This window comes from Rhinichthys klamathensis, unplaced genomic scaffold (genome assembly GCF_029890125.1).
Source record: "Rhinichthys klamathensis goyatoka isolate OS25496 unplaced genomic scaffold, OSU_Roscu_1.1 h1tg000088l_1, whole genome shotgun sequence".
In the NCBI taxonomy this organism is placed as follows: domain Eukaryota; kingdom Metazoa; phylum Chordata; class Actinopteri; order Cypriniformes; family Leuciscidae; genus Rhinichthys; species Rhinichthys klamathensis.
The window spans coordinates 102,391-119,022 of NW_026606628.1; the positions used below are offsets into that span (position 1 = coordinate 102,391).

General features: G+C 40.5%; 1 protein-coding gene across 2 annotated transcripts in view; it reads left to right on the forward strand.

Moving 5' to 3' along the window:
• Window positions 1–16,314, forward strand: part of nrp2b (neuropilin 2b) — a 90,153-nt gene extending 73,839 nt beyond the window's left edge. Inside the window, exons 13-17 of one of the 2 annotated variants that reach the window (XM_056251662.1) lie at window positions 6,507–6,772; window positions 6,939–7,035; window positions 8,540–8,572; window positions 14,350–14,412; window positions 15,401–16,314. In XM_056251662.1, the coding sequence (XP_056107637.1) occupies window positions 6,507–6,772; window positions 6,939–7,035; window positions 8,540–8,572; window positions 14,350–14,412; window positions 15,401–15,705 (764 nt within the window). In that variant the 3' untranslated portion in view covers window positions 15,706–16,314. Of the gene's footprint in view, window positions 1–6,506; window positions 6,773–6,938; window positions 7,036–8,539; window positions 8,573–10,511; window positions 12,042–14,349; window positions 14,413–15,400 lie in introns of those variants that run through there. The other variant, XM_056251663.1, reaches the window with a different exon arrangement.
• The last annotated feature ends 318 nt before the right edge of the window (window positions 16,315–16,632 follow it).

Sequence of the window (16,632 nt, forward strand, 5' to 3'; positions counted from 1 at the left end):
GATTTAAGGGAAGTGTTCCCAGTTCCGGCTGACCTAATCTATGCAGCCTAACATTGAAATTATAGAAGTCTATAATGTATTATGTGTATGCTAGGTCAAAGAGATGTGTTTTTAGTCTAGCTTTGAACTGACAGAGTGTGTCTGCTTCCCGGACAATGGTAGGAAGACTGTTCCAAAGTTTTGGTGCTAAATAGGAAAAGGATCTACCGCCAGCAGTCGATTTAGATATTCTAGGTATTATCAACTGGCCGGAATTTTGAGATCGCAATAGACGTGAAGGACTATAATGCGTTAAGAGCTCGCTCAAGTACTGCGGAGCTAAACCATTTAGTGCTTTGTAGGTAATCAACAATATTTTAAAATTTATACGATGTTTAATAGGGAGCCAATGCAGTGTTGACAGAACCGGGCTAATATGGTCATATTTCCTGGTTCTGGTAAGAACTCGAGCTGCGGCGTTTTGAACTAGCTGTAGTTTGTTTATTAAGCGTGCAGGGCAACCACCCAGTAGAGCATTACAATAATCTAGCCTTGAGGTCATGAACGCATGGACTAATTGTTCCGCATTTCCCAATGAGAGCATATGGCGTAATTTAGATATATTTTTAAGATGGAAAAATGCAGTTTTACAGATACTAGACACGTGGCTTTCAAAAGAAAGGTTGGTATCAAATAGCACACCCAGGTTCCTAACCGACGACGAAGACTTGACAGAGCAGCCATTAAGTGTTAGACAGTATTCTGGGTTATTACGTGTGGAAGTTTTTTGTCCAATAATTAGAATCTCTGTCTTTTCAGAATTTAGTAGTAGGAAATTACTAGTCATCCAATTTTTTATATCAGCTATGCATTCCGTTAATTTTGTGAATTGGTAAGTTTCGTTGGGTTTTGAAGAAATATACAGCTGAGTATCATCGGCATAACAGTGAAAGCTAACTCCATGTTTCCTAATGATATCTCCTAATGGTAGCATGTACAGAGTGAACAGCAGCGGTCCTAGTACTGAGCCTTGTGGTACGCCATACTGAACTTGTGATCGATAAGACATCTCTTCATTTACTGCTACAAACTGATAACGGTCAGTTAAGTATGATTTAAACCATGCTAATGCAATTCCACTAATGTCAACATAGTTTTCTAGTCTATTTAAAAGAATGTTGTGGTCAATGGTGTCAAATGCAGCACTAAGATCGAGTAACACTAATAGAGAGATACAACCACGATCGGATGATAAGAGCAAATCATTTGTGACTCTAATGAGAGCGGTCTCAGTGCTATGGTACGGTCTAAATCCGGACTGAAAATCCTCGCAGATATCATTTCTTTCTAGAAAGGAACATAGTTGTGAAGATACTGCTTTTTCTAATATCTTTGACAGAAAAGGCAGATTCGAGATCGGCCTGTAATTGACTAATTCTGTAGGATCAAGTTGTGGTTTTTTAACAAGCGGTTTTATCATAGCCAGCTTAAAGGTTTTTGGTACGTATCCTAGAGACAAAGATGAATTAATGATATTAAGAAGAGGATATATGACCTCTGGAAACATCTCTTTCAGTAGCTTAGTCGGTATAGGATCTAACATACAAGTTGTCGATTTACCGTATTTTCCGCACTATACGGCGCACCGGATTATAAGGCGCACCTTCAATGAATGACCTATTTTAGAACATTTTTCATATATAGGGCGCACCGGATTATAAAGCGCATAAGATACTGCAGTCAAACGTTTGACTGCGTTTGCGTTATGCATCCACTAGATGTCAACAAATGTCAACAAAACAGTCAGATAAAGTCAAACTTTATTAAGCGTTCTGACAACTCCGTTCACTCCCATGGTAACGTTGTTCAAACGTTGAAGGAAAACTCCGGTCAATTTTAACATTGAGCTCATTTTTGGTAAATTTGGAGTGCTGTCAGTACAGATAACAACGACAAAAACCGGTGTTGCCTACACCGTGTTATCCTCTTTTTAAAATTTGCACCCTGTTGACTTAAACGGGAAAAGTTTTAAACCTGCTTTTAGCCTCTTAACAACCTTAATGTGTCATTACAAGTGCACAGCCATGTGAGTGAACACAGTGAATCTGACTCCAGTAAATGTGAAAGATATGAATAAAAATGATGTTTATTCAGCCAGCTCACATACCCGTATTTTCTTCCTGTTTTCGGTCGAAGTCCACAGTAGGCGATTGTCGAGTGCGCGCGCGCGATCATTGGTAACTAAGCAACAGTGGAGACTCAGACTGTCAGCCGATGACGGTGCTGTGTGGTGTTCTCTATGTGAGAATATCAGCTCAAATGGATAGTTCGGATTCGGATAGTTCATCCGAATCAAATGTTGAACACGTGGAGGAGGTTTGATCGCGCGCGCGCGAACTCGATAATCAACTACTGTGGACTTCGGCCGAAAACAGGAAGTAAATACGGGTATATGAGCTGGCTGAATAAAGAGATTATTCCTGCCTGCAGCCTTCGTGAAAGCTCGGATCACAGGAGACTGATATATCAGCCCAGGCATCCACGATCCATTGCCAGATAGTGGCGTAAGTCGGCCGGCGCTGTCTCCGCGTCTTGGTGAACGTGTGTTCACCATCCATATATAAGCCGCTCCGCATTATAAGGCGCACTGACGTTTTTTGAGAAAATTAAAGGCTTTTAAGTGTGCCTTATAGTGCGGAAAATACGGTAGATGAATTAACGAGTTTGCAGAATTCTTCCTCTCCTATAGCAACAAATAAATCAAATTTTTCCTCAGGGAGACTACAATGCACTTCCTGATGCGATACTGTGGTAGACGGTTGCATAGTTATAATTTTGTCCCTGATATTATCAATCTTATAAGTGAAGAAGTTCATAAAGTCATCACTGCCGTGTTGCTTTGACACTTCTGAGCTTGAAGCTTTCTTTTTCGTTAGTTTAGCCACTGTTTCAAATAAATACCTAGGATTATGTTTATTTTCTTCTAATAGGTTTGAAAAATAAGCAGATCTAGCAGCTTTTAAAGCCTCTCTGTAAGCAATTGAGCTCTCTTTCCATGAAATCCGAAATACCTCTAGTTTAGTTTTCTTCCAGTTGCGCTCCATTTTTCTGGCTGCTCTCTTTAGGGCCTGAGTGTGCTCGCTGTACCACGGCGTTGGACTATTTTCTTTAATCTTCTTTAAGCGCAACGGAGCAACTAAAGTGCTGGAAAAGAGAGAGTTAAACGTTTCTGTTGCAATATCGAGTTCTTCTAAGCTATCTGGGATGCTGAGATGATGAAACTGATTAGGAAGATTATTGATAAAGCAATCTTTAGTGGCAGAAGTTATAGGTCTAACGTATTTATAACACGGAGTCGGCTTTGCAGCCTTGGCTAAATGTAATTTACATGAGACTAGATAATGATCTGAGATGTCATCGCTCTGCTGCAGAATTTCAACAGCATCAACATCTATTCCATGTGATAATATTAGATCTAGAGTATGATTACGACAATGAGTAGGTCCTGACACGTGTTGTCTAACTCCAATTGAGTTTACAATGTCTTTAAATGCCAATCCCAAAGCATCTTTTTCATTATCTACATGTATATTAAAATCACCAACAATTAGTACTTTATCTGCAGCCAATACTAAATCTGATAGAAAGTCCGCAAATTCTTTGATAAAATCTTTATGGTGCCCTGGTGGCCTGTACACAGTAGCCAGCAGAATTCTCAAATGTGATTTATCGTTTACACTATATATTTTTACATTAAGCACCAATACTGCAAAAGAAGTATATTTAAAGCTACATTTCTTAGTGGTTTTGAAAATATTACTATAAATTACAGCAACACCTCCCCCTTTGCCTTTCAGACGAGGTTCATTTTTATAACTGTAATCTAGTGGGGTTGACTCATTTAAAATAATGTAATCGTTTGGTTTTAGCCAGGTTTCTGTCAAACACAGCATATCAAGATTATAATCTGAAATCATATCATTAACTATAAGAGATTTTGAAGTAAGGGATCGAATATTCAGCAACCCAAGCTTTATCATTTGCTCATCTGTATTATATCTGTTTTTTATTTGTTGAACATCAATTAAATTTTTAACCTGACGTTTTTTGGATTTCCAAATTCGGGGAACAGACACAGTCTCTATATGATGATATCTAGGTGAAAGAGGCTCTATGTGATGGGATTTATCTGACCTTGGTGACGTGAGGCCGCTAGCAGACGGTCGGTTTAGCCAGTCTGTCTGCTTCCTGACCTGAGCCCCAGATTGTCATGTTTTAGCTCTAAGACTATGAGCCAAATTACTAGAGAGAAGAGCAGCACCAGCCCAGGAGGGATGGATACCATCTCTTTTCAACAGATCAGGTTTGCCCCAAAAACTTTTCCAATTGTCTATGAATTTTATATTATTCTGCGGACACCACTTCGACAGCCAACCATTCAGTGAGGCCAATCGGCTAACTATCTCATCACTCCTGCGTACAGGAAGGGGGCCAGAGCAAATTACAGTGCCTGACATCGTACTTGCGAGTTCACACACCTCTTTAATATTAATTTTGGTGATCTCCGACTGGCGGAGTCGAACATCATTAGTGCCGACATGAATAATGATCTTAGAGAATTTACGATTAGCATTAGCCAGCACTTTTAAATTTGCTTTGATGTCAGGCGCTCTGGCTCCCGGCAAACATGTGACTATGGTGGCTGGTGTCTCTATTTTCATGTTCCGTGTGATCGAATCACCAATTACCAGGGCACAATCAACAGAATTCTCAGTGGGTGTTTCACTGAGTGGGGCAAATCGATTTGTTATGGGAATCGGAACGGAAGAGTGGTTCTTTGATCCGCGACTAGAGCGGTGATCTCTCACAGTAACCCATCTGCCCTGCTGCACGGGCTCTACTTCAGCCGGAACCGAATCATGTAAAGAGTTCACTATGCTAGGCGCATCCAAAACACTATCTAAAGATCTAGCATTCTTACCATCCTCAATTAAAGTTTGGATGCGTGTCTCTAGTTCTGAAATCTTCTCCGTCAGCCTGACTGTCTCCTTGCATTTATCACATATAAATCCTATATTGCCATCGGAGAAGGCTATACTAAACATATGACATGTGACACAGGTGACAATAACAGGACAAGAAGACATTACTCACCGTGTTTGTTGACTGATTTCTTACTTACCTGGACTTTATGAACTCAAAAGGCGCGGGCGCGCGAGAGAAAATAAATATATAAATGAGCGCACGGGTGGCGCGTTAGCAGGCTAACGTTAGCGAGTTACTAGCGTGCTGTGTTAACAATAACGGAAGCTAGAGATGTAAGGTTAATCTGAGATGTTGGGTAAGCTGTATTTAGTAGTATAAACAACTAGATAGTAAATGATGGCTCAAAACATAAAGAAATACGAGGCTCAGGCGGAGCTTACAGCCTCGAAGCAAACAAACACACAGCAGGCAGCGAGGCAGACCGTTTTTTCCCCTTTTTCTGTTTCTTGGGAGTTCCAGGACCATGGCTCCTGGAACAGCACTCTGAGCATTCCAGAGTGTTCAAACCCCAGTGTTTTAACGAGGAAACGGAAAAACAGAGGGCCAGAAAGGGTTAATGCGCAGTCAGCCTAATTAACTCTAGGTGTAGAAGGTTCCACTTAAAAACAATAATCCCAGAAGTACCTTTCCCTGCCCTCTGGTTACCTCACAGGCACATCAACCTAAATCCAAATAGTGTCTATGCTACGGTGAACTTTCCCTGTGAAAGGGTAATTAATTTTCCTTTATGTACTGTATACCCAAGATCAAACAGAAGAAGTTCTTTTGCTTTAATTAAATGCATAATCTATTTAGGCATCTCATAAAGGAACACCAGCGACGGCCTGGTCTGATCTCTGATTTCAGTGCTGTATTTTCAATAAGTTTGGGATGAGAAATGTGTCAAAGTAGGGTGAACGGAAATGACTATGCCATTTCTCTATACATCAGTGTAGGTGAGAGCATTCGAATTATAGCTGAGGCAGCATGGGTAATGATGATTATTTCTGGTGCCACGCTGTCCAGTCGGATCACTGTTTCCCAACCTTCTTTCTGAGTGTTGTTTTCCGCTCTTCTGTCCTCTCCCATTCATTTTTTTTTCTGCTTTACTGAGACGTCCACAGTGGGATCTGACAGAGATGGCGTTGTAAGGACTCTTTCCTCTTAAAGGGGGGGGGGGGATGCTTTTATGTCTGAGCTGATTTTCTGCTTCCCTCCGATTCAATTATTTATTACTTAGCAACATAAACAAACATACCAGATTGTTTAGTGCAATGTTACGGTGAGAAAGAAACAGAAAAAGGGGAAAAAATGTATTTGGCTTACAGTGATATTACTACTAGATAAGTAGGACATGTTCCTGGATCTACATCCTGGTTGGTGTAGGGTTAAAGATTTGGTTTAGGGGTAATGATTAGGGTTGGGAAGTTGTTGGAACATGAAAAGGAATGTTGTTCTAGGACCAAAAGATGTCATCAGCACTCTTTTCTGTCTCTCTACAGATTTTGGGAATTTCCTGTACGTCGAGGTGAGTCCTAAGTCAGAGCCACAGCGTGCACGGTTAATGAGTCCATCGGTGGGACCCGAGCGCCGCCCCGTCTGTCTGCTCTTCTACTACCAGCTTCAGGGTGAAGGTCAGGACAGTCTGCGTGTGTTGCTCCGGGACGATGACCAGGAGGAGACGCTGCTCTGGGCACTGAAAGGAGACCAGGGGCCCATGTGGAGGGAAGGCCGCACCATCCTGCCTCAGTCCCCCAAAGAATATCAGGTGCACATACTCATCCAATAGAAATCCGTGATGTATATAATGATAAACACTGACTTGAGAGTAACGAAGGAAGTAAATTGACACCAGTAATGGTGTCAATCGAAACGAAGCTTATCGAAACATACAGTCTTTAATTCTCTTTCTTTTCTGTTTAATTTGTTGCAAGGTTGTCATCGAGGGCTTCTTTGAGCGAGGCAGTCGAGGGCACATCTGGGTTGACAACATCCATATGAGCTCCAGCATCGAGCTTGAGCAGTGTACACGTAGGTATCAACACCTGGGTCTTTCTTTGTCTTGCTTTATTTCTCTCTTTCAGCCATCACCCACCAAATTTATCACCAGGGACCTAAATGAACACATGCCAAGCACCAGATGCAAGTAATATATGCTTTGACGAGTAAACAAAGGCGAATTTTCTTTAAATTATGCCTGAAATGCATAAAAAATGTTGCATAAAAAAAATTGCAATTTCTCATAGGGATTTGCATTTATTTTTATATTTATATATTTTTAAATACTTGTTTTTTAATTTTATTTTTAAACTGCAAAATTGTTTCTGGGCTGGTAGGAAATATTTCTACATTTTAAGAAATTGCATTGGCAGATTTGAAAAATTCATTTTGGACCCTGCCTGTCACCAAACGATCCATTCTGACCGCATAACTGTGGATTTCCTTGCCCACCCTACTCTTCCCATTCAAGCCCAAGAAAAAATGAATCGCATAGAAAGTGTTTTTCAAGTGCTCGGCTCACACAAAAAGCTGAAAACTAGGCCACACTCGCCCTGTGGGCTCTGATCTCAATCTATGTTTCATTAGTTTCTTTTCCTTCTCCTCTCTTATTTGTAAACAGAGCTTTTCCAGAGCCATGCCAGGGAATAACCAGTCAGGCCTGCTCTCTACGGTGTAGCTTTTCACAAACACAGAACAGACATTAATGTCGAACAAAGCACTTCGCTACACGGCCAGTCAATCACAATGCTGTGAAGGTTATTTACTGAGCAAAAACATTGCTTTTCCTCTGAGGACATATTATATTTAAACAATGATCAGCAAAAATAGGATTAGTTATGAATCAAGATATTGATGTGAGCCGTCATTCAGTCGCTCACGTTCACAGGCCCCCTGCTTTGGGACTTCTCTTATTAATTAAAGTTGTTCGGTGTGCATGCGCCAGCCCCTGCGTCGCTGCCAAATCTGTCCCCTGCCTCTCTGCAGAGTTCCCTTTTAAAGCGACTGCATTCCAAACATTCTGAACTGGCATTCTGTTTCTCTGGCAGTCTGAGTGTGTGCGCGGCACAGTTTGCCAAATGGCACACAGCCCAATCCTATTCTCCTCCCTTCTTCACTCTTTCTGTCTTATTTCTTCTCCTTAACCTGTGTTTGTGATTTCAGACCCCTCTCCAAAAAATGTCTTTATGATGAGCTAAAGTGTTTCTGGGGAGTTCTGTTAATAATTTTACATTTGTAGTTAAAGGGGCTGTAGGAATTTTAATGAATATCAATAAGGAAATGTCCCTACCTGACAGATATCACTCAAACAGGTGTCCTGGGATATTAGGATATATTTAGCCAATCAGAAGGGTGGAATTCACAGTGCGTAAGAATTTATTCTGTCAAAGAATAAGAAATCTAGAGAATTTTACTCGTATAATATTAATCACACTCAGTCGCATGTGTTAGACTTCCACTGCACTGTTGATATTTATGTGAATATATTTTATTTGTGCCATTTTCTTTTTTAATCCATATTTTTTTCTTGTTTCAGAACCCTTCGCTGCATTCCCCCCTGAAATGACTGGTGAGTTTCTGGCATATTGTCATTTCCTGTGCCAATGTTTGTGCTTCCTGCTTGTTGCCTAGCAGCTTGCATCACCTAAAGGGCTTTTGATAATCATTGTATTTTTGGTTAAGCTTCACACCAGCAGCGCACAGGGATTCTGTACAGTCTGTTTCCAATCCCACAACAAAGTTTAAATGAGTCAGATTCAACACGGATTTTATGTGTTTAGTTGTTCGTTCAGTGACGTTGGTGTCTTGATGCCAAACCATTGCCGTCATCATGGTTATTGTCCTCACCATCATTATTGTCATACGGACATTTGGAGCATGGGCTGAATCCCAGCATGCATCTGTAGCCTCACATCATGTGCTGTGTTACTGTATATGGTGTCGTTATCATGCTAAACATCATCAAATGTGGCCTATAGATTCAGTTGGTCTCTTATAGACTCAGTATGTCACCCCTTGACATTTCAATAAGAACATTTCTCACCAAATTCTTCCCAAACCAAATGATATAAGCCATGCTATGCGCATAAATATCTCTCATTAGTATATAATAATATATAATAGTATATAATAATAAAAGCCGTAGTAGACCATAATTATTGATGTTATTATTATTAATTTATTATTATTAGGAAATAATAATAATATTAATATTATTTACCAATAGTAGTAGTGGTAGTAGTAAATTATAGTAAATCCTAATGATGAAAATATTTTTTAAATACAAAAAAAGAAATGGCTATTCAAGGTGCTTCACAGGTCAGAATGTAAAATTAACAAATAGACACATCATTTTCCTTATGAACTTTTAAGAAACATCTGAGACAAAGTTGATAGAAATGATCACTGTGAACTCTTTTAGAACTGTTTCAGTCTCCGGAGCAATGAAAGAGCAATATCTGACCAGTAGCATTTTCCTCTGGGGTGACATTCACGAATTTACTACTAGTTCATTGAGAACAGCTAAGCACTCTAATGTTGATGGTACACCTTATCCTTGTGTAAGCATTGTTCTGGTGGTGTGTGTGTGTGTGAGCTGCTGTGCTGCTATGGATGTCATATGTTTATTCCCCAACAGCTGCATGATTGCGGTCAATCAGGTTCAGCTGCAGTGGAATAATATTCATACACTCCATTTTAAATGATTGTGGAGCACACAAGCCCACTAATATCCTATTCCTTTAGTAACTAACTCCCTTTTTCTTAATTGAAGTGGAAATGATTCCCAGTGTAAGTAGATTCGTTTTCCCATAGCAGTCAAAATTCCTAGATTACATGCGTGTTTATGCATAGACGAGAGTAAGAAGACATGGAGGGAATAGAAAGAGAGATTGGTGTGTGTGTGTGTGTATACACATGTGGTGGGTGAGCAGTTTTCATGCACTGCTGGGTTGGGTTCATGGAAGACTTTGGCTTGAGGCAGATGAAGCTGGCACAGATCCATGCATGCAAGAAAACAAAACTTTCCCAGAAAGAAAAACTACAGAGCACACACACGCACACACACACACACACACAGTCACCAAAATACAGCATTACAAAAGAACGGCTGAGAAGGTGCTGACATCAGCCGGTGTTTTATGACACAATATGCTTTTATGACCTTCACATTTGGTTGCATAAGAAATTAGCACAGATTCCACAATGCATCATCACATTTCAAGTGAACTATCTGAGATGTATCATCTGTTCACACCCCATGAAACACATGTCTGCATTCTTAATGTGATTTAGAAGGACAAAACTCTATCTGAACAGTTATCGAGTCCCTGCGAAGGGGCCGCTGACAGGCGTTGACGTGCATGTGCATTTGCGTGTCTGTGTTTGTTTTGTTTGTATGCAGCACCTAATCAGAGCAAAATCATTCACATACAATCCAAGATGGCTTGAAGCTATGCAGTCTGCATGCCTCTCTACCCCAAGCCAATTCTTCTGTGTCTCTCCACCAGGGGGAGCCTCACCTGGCTGGAGCGACCCCACTGTGGACACGACAGTGTCCCTGCAGCCCATGCCCACCTACTGGTATTATGTAATAGCCGGAGGTGGCGCCATTTTCCTCCTGGGCTGCGTCACGTTGGTCATGGTGCTGTGTTGCCATCGCTACCACCTGGCGGCCAAGAAGAGCCAGCACTCTGTGTCCTACCAGAGCACGTACACTGGACAGTACGCTGGCAGTGGCCCCGGGGGTCTCGCCAGACCTGGGGTGGAGCCGATGCTAACGATTAGGTTAGAGAACCAAGAGCCCTGCTCACAGTGCTGAGACGACACCGACGAATCTCTTCATCCCACTATTTCACAGGGACACCTGCATGGTGCCCCCTTAAAGTCGAGGATGAGGCGAAGAAGATGTGGACAGATATAAGCACCTGAGTTGTCGACTTTTTTGTGGAGCTCTAGTGCTGGAAAGGAGGAGATCTGCTGTGCCGAAGGGACATCCAGCCAAAATCCTGACTGGCAGAGACCCCCTTTCCCCCTTCGCTCTTTAGCTGTGTGTGTGGATGGGAACCTTACTATGAAAGCTCTAATCTCCTGTTCATGACCAATCCTATTGTACAGTCAAAAGAACTCGGCAGCATTGCCAAAATCAGAGGAGAGCCTGCGAACAGCGACGGGAGTGAGGCGTCAAAACAGGAACAAAAAGGAAAACCGGCAAACGTTTCCTTGCATGTGTGCCGCATCTCATGTGCTCATAGGAACACTTGAGGCTCGAGGAGTTTGACAAGAAGCTTCAAAGAAACAAAAGCATGAATGTCAAACACTCTGGGACAAATGTTCTAGCTGGAGAATCAGGATATGTGTGGAAGGCTTAGGTACCACGTAATGGACTGAATTTTGAAACTCCTGGTACCTTCTTTGACTATTGAATGAAGCTTCTTAAAAGCATTTTGAAGAATGTTTGTTCTTTTTCAGAGAGTTCATTTTGAGTATCTGTCAATATGTGTCTATATATAAACTCTTCTTTTCTGAAAGTCACTGGGGCTTTGGCACTTACAGTACGTCTGAAGAGATACAGTATGTTTTCCGCCTATATGCAAAGGTCACATGACCCCGCCTTAGCCAGCCTACTCCTCTGATTGGCTGACTGACTGATACAACATTGGCCTTAAGACGCTTCAGTGGCATTGAGCTAGTTCAAGCCGATCATTGTTCTCATTTATTATTTAATCCTTTCGTATTCATGCTCAGCCGAGATCAACCTAAGTGTATATGCAGCTAACTGATGCACTGACTTTATTTTTGTAGCTAACGCTAAAAGCAGTATGTGTATTTGTGTGCTGTTCCCCCAGAGATTTTAATTACACATAGTCTTGTAAAAGAACAGAAGCGGAGAGCTTTGTAAATCTGCCAAATGTTAGACAGTGCAGGAGTGCTTCGCTAGCTGATTTTGCTTCAGGGAGCGAGTTGGCACGTTAGCATGTTAGCTGAAGCCCATCTCCAAGTCCACCTTTTATAGTGTCACTGAATACACCTGCTGATGTCTTACTGAATCACTAAACAACCTCTTATCTGTATTTTTGGGTTGCTTTTGCCATTTTATCAGTTGAGTTAGACAGCCGACAGGGGGGAAAAAAACAATTAGCATTTTGTTTTATTAGCATTATTTGCATATGACAATCTTGCTACAGATTTTTTTCTTTAATGTATCAAAACATGCTATATATGCAGGAGATTGTTTTAAAATGCACTTCAAATGTGTGCTGCGAGTATTCGCTTAATCTCCTGGGTGTGCTACTTGAAACGTAGCGGTATACCTCTGGAAAAAAAAAAAACATGATATGGTCTGAGATGTTCTGTCCAAGTACATAGTGTTCAGTGTTTTCTTCTGCACCAAACAAACACATAAAAATAGGCGCCATCAGAGCTCAGGATGGAAATCCCCCCAACAAAACATTCTCCTCTTTACACATAAAGAGTCTGAGGCTTCATCCATTACTGAAAGCATCTGTCAGGCAGCCACGTCAGATTTTGGCTTCATCTAAAGCAACTGGGATGAAAGGAGAAAGTAAATCCTGATATCTTGTTATGTCCTCCATCTGGCAATAGGTGAAAATAATCCCCCATCACGGACAGGCTGGCCCTTTTCTCGCCCGTTTATCTGCTCTTCACGAAAGAATGTGTGGGGAGATGGAAGGCGAGATCAAAGAAAAGCCTACTTTAAATATAGACCTTCTCTGCAGAATCCAGGGTCTGAAGGGGTTTGTTTGAAACACAAAAGCACATGAAAGATCCTTGCAGACAGCCAGAGAGACCACCTGACCCAGGCACATTGTTGGAGCATTGTCTCCTCTTTTCCTAATCCTCTATACAGTATAGTGTGTTCTGGGGAGATGGGACACACAGTAGCTTGCGAGACGTCAGTTCAGTTCAGTTTCGAGTCATGTGGTCTCCGTTGCACCGCCATATTGTGAAACCTCTCACTTATTTAAGGCAGAATTTGCGATACGCAACACGCTTCTCTGAGTTTCTGTGGCCCGCCCGCCCCAATTGAATGCGTAACAATACTAGCGTCAAAATTGTCTTGTCTCGTCTTGAGCAATTATACCGCTTGATTCCTTAGTTACATTTGACACGTGTTCTGGTTTGTTTTGAGCAAGATGCATTTTTCTGTCATGGATGTTTCATATGCCTGTATGATTAATGTATGAATTTATATCAAACTTTTAACCCAGACTAAACAATGGTGATTCTGTATGTTGTTTTGTAGTCTGAATGTATTAATTCATTTCATTTCATTTCATTTTCAGTTTTTCTCTTTACTATTTATTTTGAGTTGCTTAAAAATGACCTGTCAGCTGATCATAATATGTTTTTAAATCTACTGTGGCTTTTTTTTTTTTTTTTTTGAGGGTTTCTTTGAACCATTTCATATTTCTAATTAGGTAATGGACCAGATTACATTTTAAGCCTGTCGTAAGCATTCTTGCTTGGAGTTTTTTTGCCGTCTCTCAAAAGATATTAATGAGCAAAAGCACTCAGAGGGGGCCCATATGATGCCAAGAGTCTGTCTCTGATAGTACCTGCACAAAACAGCATATGCTCTCACCCCTCCTCAGAGACGGAGACAGGAAAAGGCGGTCGACGTCTAAAGTGTCCGTCTGGATAAAATGAATTTTAATGTAAAAAAAATCCAGGTTGTATACTCTATATGTTTGCTCAAAAACAGGTAAACTATTCCACCTACAAATCTTGAACTTGATTAAATCAGTTCGGTCTATTGAAGTGTTTACTCATGTTTGCTGAACATGAATTTTTTATGTTCATTACGTTGACATTATGCTTAATTTGCATCAAGTTCTGGTGGGTTTGTGGTTGTGTGCACTTTTTTGTCCTTTGTGAATGTGGGGCTTTAACCCTGCCATCTATATAAGCTTTTTCTTTTCTCTCTACAACGCAGCATTTTCAGCCTGTTTAAATACATACAGTATGAGGTATATTTTAGCCTGTTGAATTTCGTGGTATTGGAAATGTTGTATGGAATGTTACAATAAAGTGATATTTTTCTACAAACTGCAGCTAAAGTGGTTTGTGCTCTTTTTTATGGGTATTTGATGATGTATAACAGACGCTGCAGCTGTTTGTACCCAAGTCTGTGTGCTCATCAGTGTACAGTTTTTGCTATTTATGTTGGCCATTTTGTGCTCATACATTGCACTGCTGTTACTGGCTCATGGAACAACAATGCACACGTTGTTTTCTTGGAATGTACCAAAAGAGCTTGTTTTCATGTAGCCTCTTTTCAATTTGACATTGGGTGTTTCATTTTGGTTGTGTTTGTCTTCCAAACAGAGCGAAGACCTGAAGACCTTGGAAATAATCGTCTATTCAATGGCAGAGAGCGCACTGGTCAAGGTAAATCTATTCATCAACCTTCAAGCATAGACTGGTGTATTTTAATAATAAACACAAATGGACCAGAAACAGAAAGTATGTACACAAATGCGGATGTGAATGCCTGGCCAATGCAATAATTTTATTTATTTTTATCACAGATACGAATAAAAATATTAAGCAGCACAGCTGTTTTCAACATAAGAAAAATCCTGTAAGAAATGTTTTTTGAGCAGCAAATCAGCTCATTAGAATGATTTCTGAAGGATCATCGTGATTTAACAACATTTTTTTTCTTTATTTTGTCAAATAAACTCAGATGCCTGTATTTTTATAGATTGTAACTTCTGTCTTTGGCTATATTGTTTTGTTCAGCACTTTGGTCAACCGTGGGTTGTTTTTAAATGTGCTTTATAAATAAATAATGAAATGAAATGAAACTCAGATAATTAATGTGGGTCAGATAACATCATATTTTGAGTTTCTGTTGATTAAACCAATCTCCTTCATTGTATTAACTCAAAATTTTAAGGTAAACCAGGTCACTTACTTTTTTAAGTTAAACCAACAATATTTTTTTTTACTATGTATGACACTGAAGACTGGAGTAATGATGCTAAAAATTCACCTTTTCCATCACAGGAATAAATTACATTTTTAAATATAGTCAAATAGAAAACAGTTATTTTAAATTGTAATAATATTTCACAATATAACTGGTTTTTTTTATTAATTTTTGAATAACCCCGAATTTCTGAATAGTAGAAAACAAGTCTTATTCAACACAATTTCGCTACTCCAGTGAATGTAACTAGTTTTAAGTATGTTTGGATATTTTTACTGGAAAACAAGGCAAATGTACTGAGTAAATGATGTTTTGCTATGAATGGCATGTGAAGTCAGTTGCATTTATTTCAGCCCTTACGTTTATTTTTATCCAAAAACTATTTAGGTCACATTGATACTTGCGAAATTTATGAACTGATAAACATTCTATTCCTGTTTCCAGGGTTCAATTTCCCTGCCTGGACCACGCCCAACCCCTCACGAGAACCTCCGGTGACACGGTACTCCGAGAAAGACAACGCCTGGCTGTACACCCTTGATCCCATCCTGGTCACCATCATCGTCATGAGTTCCCTGGGCGTTCTGCTGGGGGCGGTGTGTGCCGGTCTCCTGCTCTACTGCACCTGCTCCTACAACGGCCTGTCATCCCGCAGCACCACCACACTGGAGAACTACAACTTCGAGCTGTACGACGGCATCAAGCACAAGGTGAAGATCAACCAGCAGCGCTGCTGTTCTGAGGCCTGAAGGGAGTCGATCGGGAGAGACGCTCTGTCCGCTCTTGAACTGGTGCCGGCCTGATCCAAAACTGTGAATGGACCTCAGGGCTGATCTCTGACCGGGATTGTGGAAGGATCACTGGAAGCGTAGAGGCTTCCTGTGGACAGCTCAGCGGGAGTGAAACATGATCAACACATATCAACCTAATGACTTTACCCCTTCAAAAATGAAAAAGAACTTTAAAGAAATGTATATTGCTATAGATTTGTAAAGAAAAATACAATCTAATAATGCTTAATTGAAGCTAGAAGAGAGAGAGAGGCACTAGGACTAGAAGACAGATCGCTTGTGAAATCTTGGCCTCTATTGTGTGAACGCTGTGGCCTAGAATATTGTGGACATTTGCTTTAGTTTAGACTCGTGTCTTTTTGCTGACTTGCTTAAGTTCCCATTCCATCCCGTCTTTTGCCACTTTCTACAACCGTTTTGAAGTGTCAACGCCTCTTATGAATGTTTTATACATAAGTTCAGTCTGTCTGTAGCATAATGTTTTTGTTGTGGCCATTAGAGAACGAGGAAAGAAAATGCTGTATTACATTCAGAAAAAAATCATTTTAGATTGAAGTATTAGGATTGTCTTTTTTTCTCCTTCCTTCTTTTTTTCTTCTGTTTGATTTCTAAGCATAGCGTTAAAGACTCTATGCTGACAATTTCAAACTAAATTATCGCAACCTATGGATTGCTAAGGATTCAGAGCCACTGAGCTAAGGAGTGTTAAGAGAGTGGAAAAAGAGTGAGAGCATCTTCTGTTCTCTCCTACTCTCTGTACCCTATTCTTGAAGGAACAAAGACTCAAGCTGGCAAAGCGACTTTGGTGAAGGAGCTGGAAAATCCCCAAGCCACTTTCATGTACAAACAATCGAGCCTTAAGCAAACTGTTTTGGAGGAGAGCCA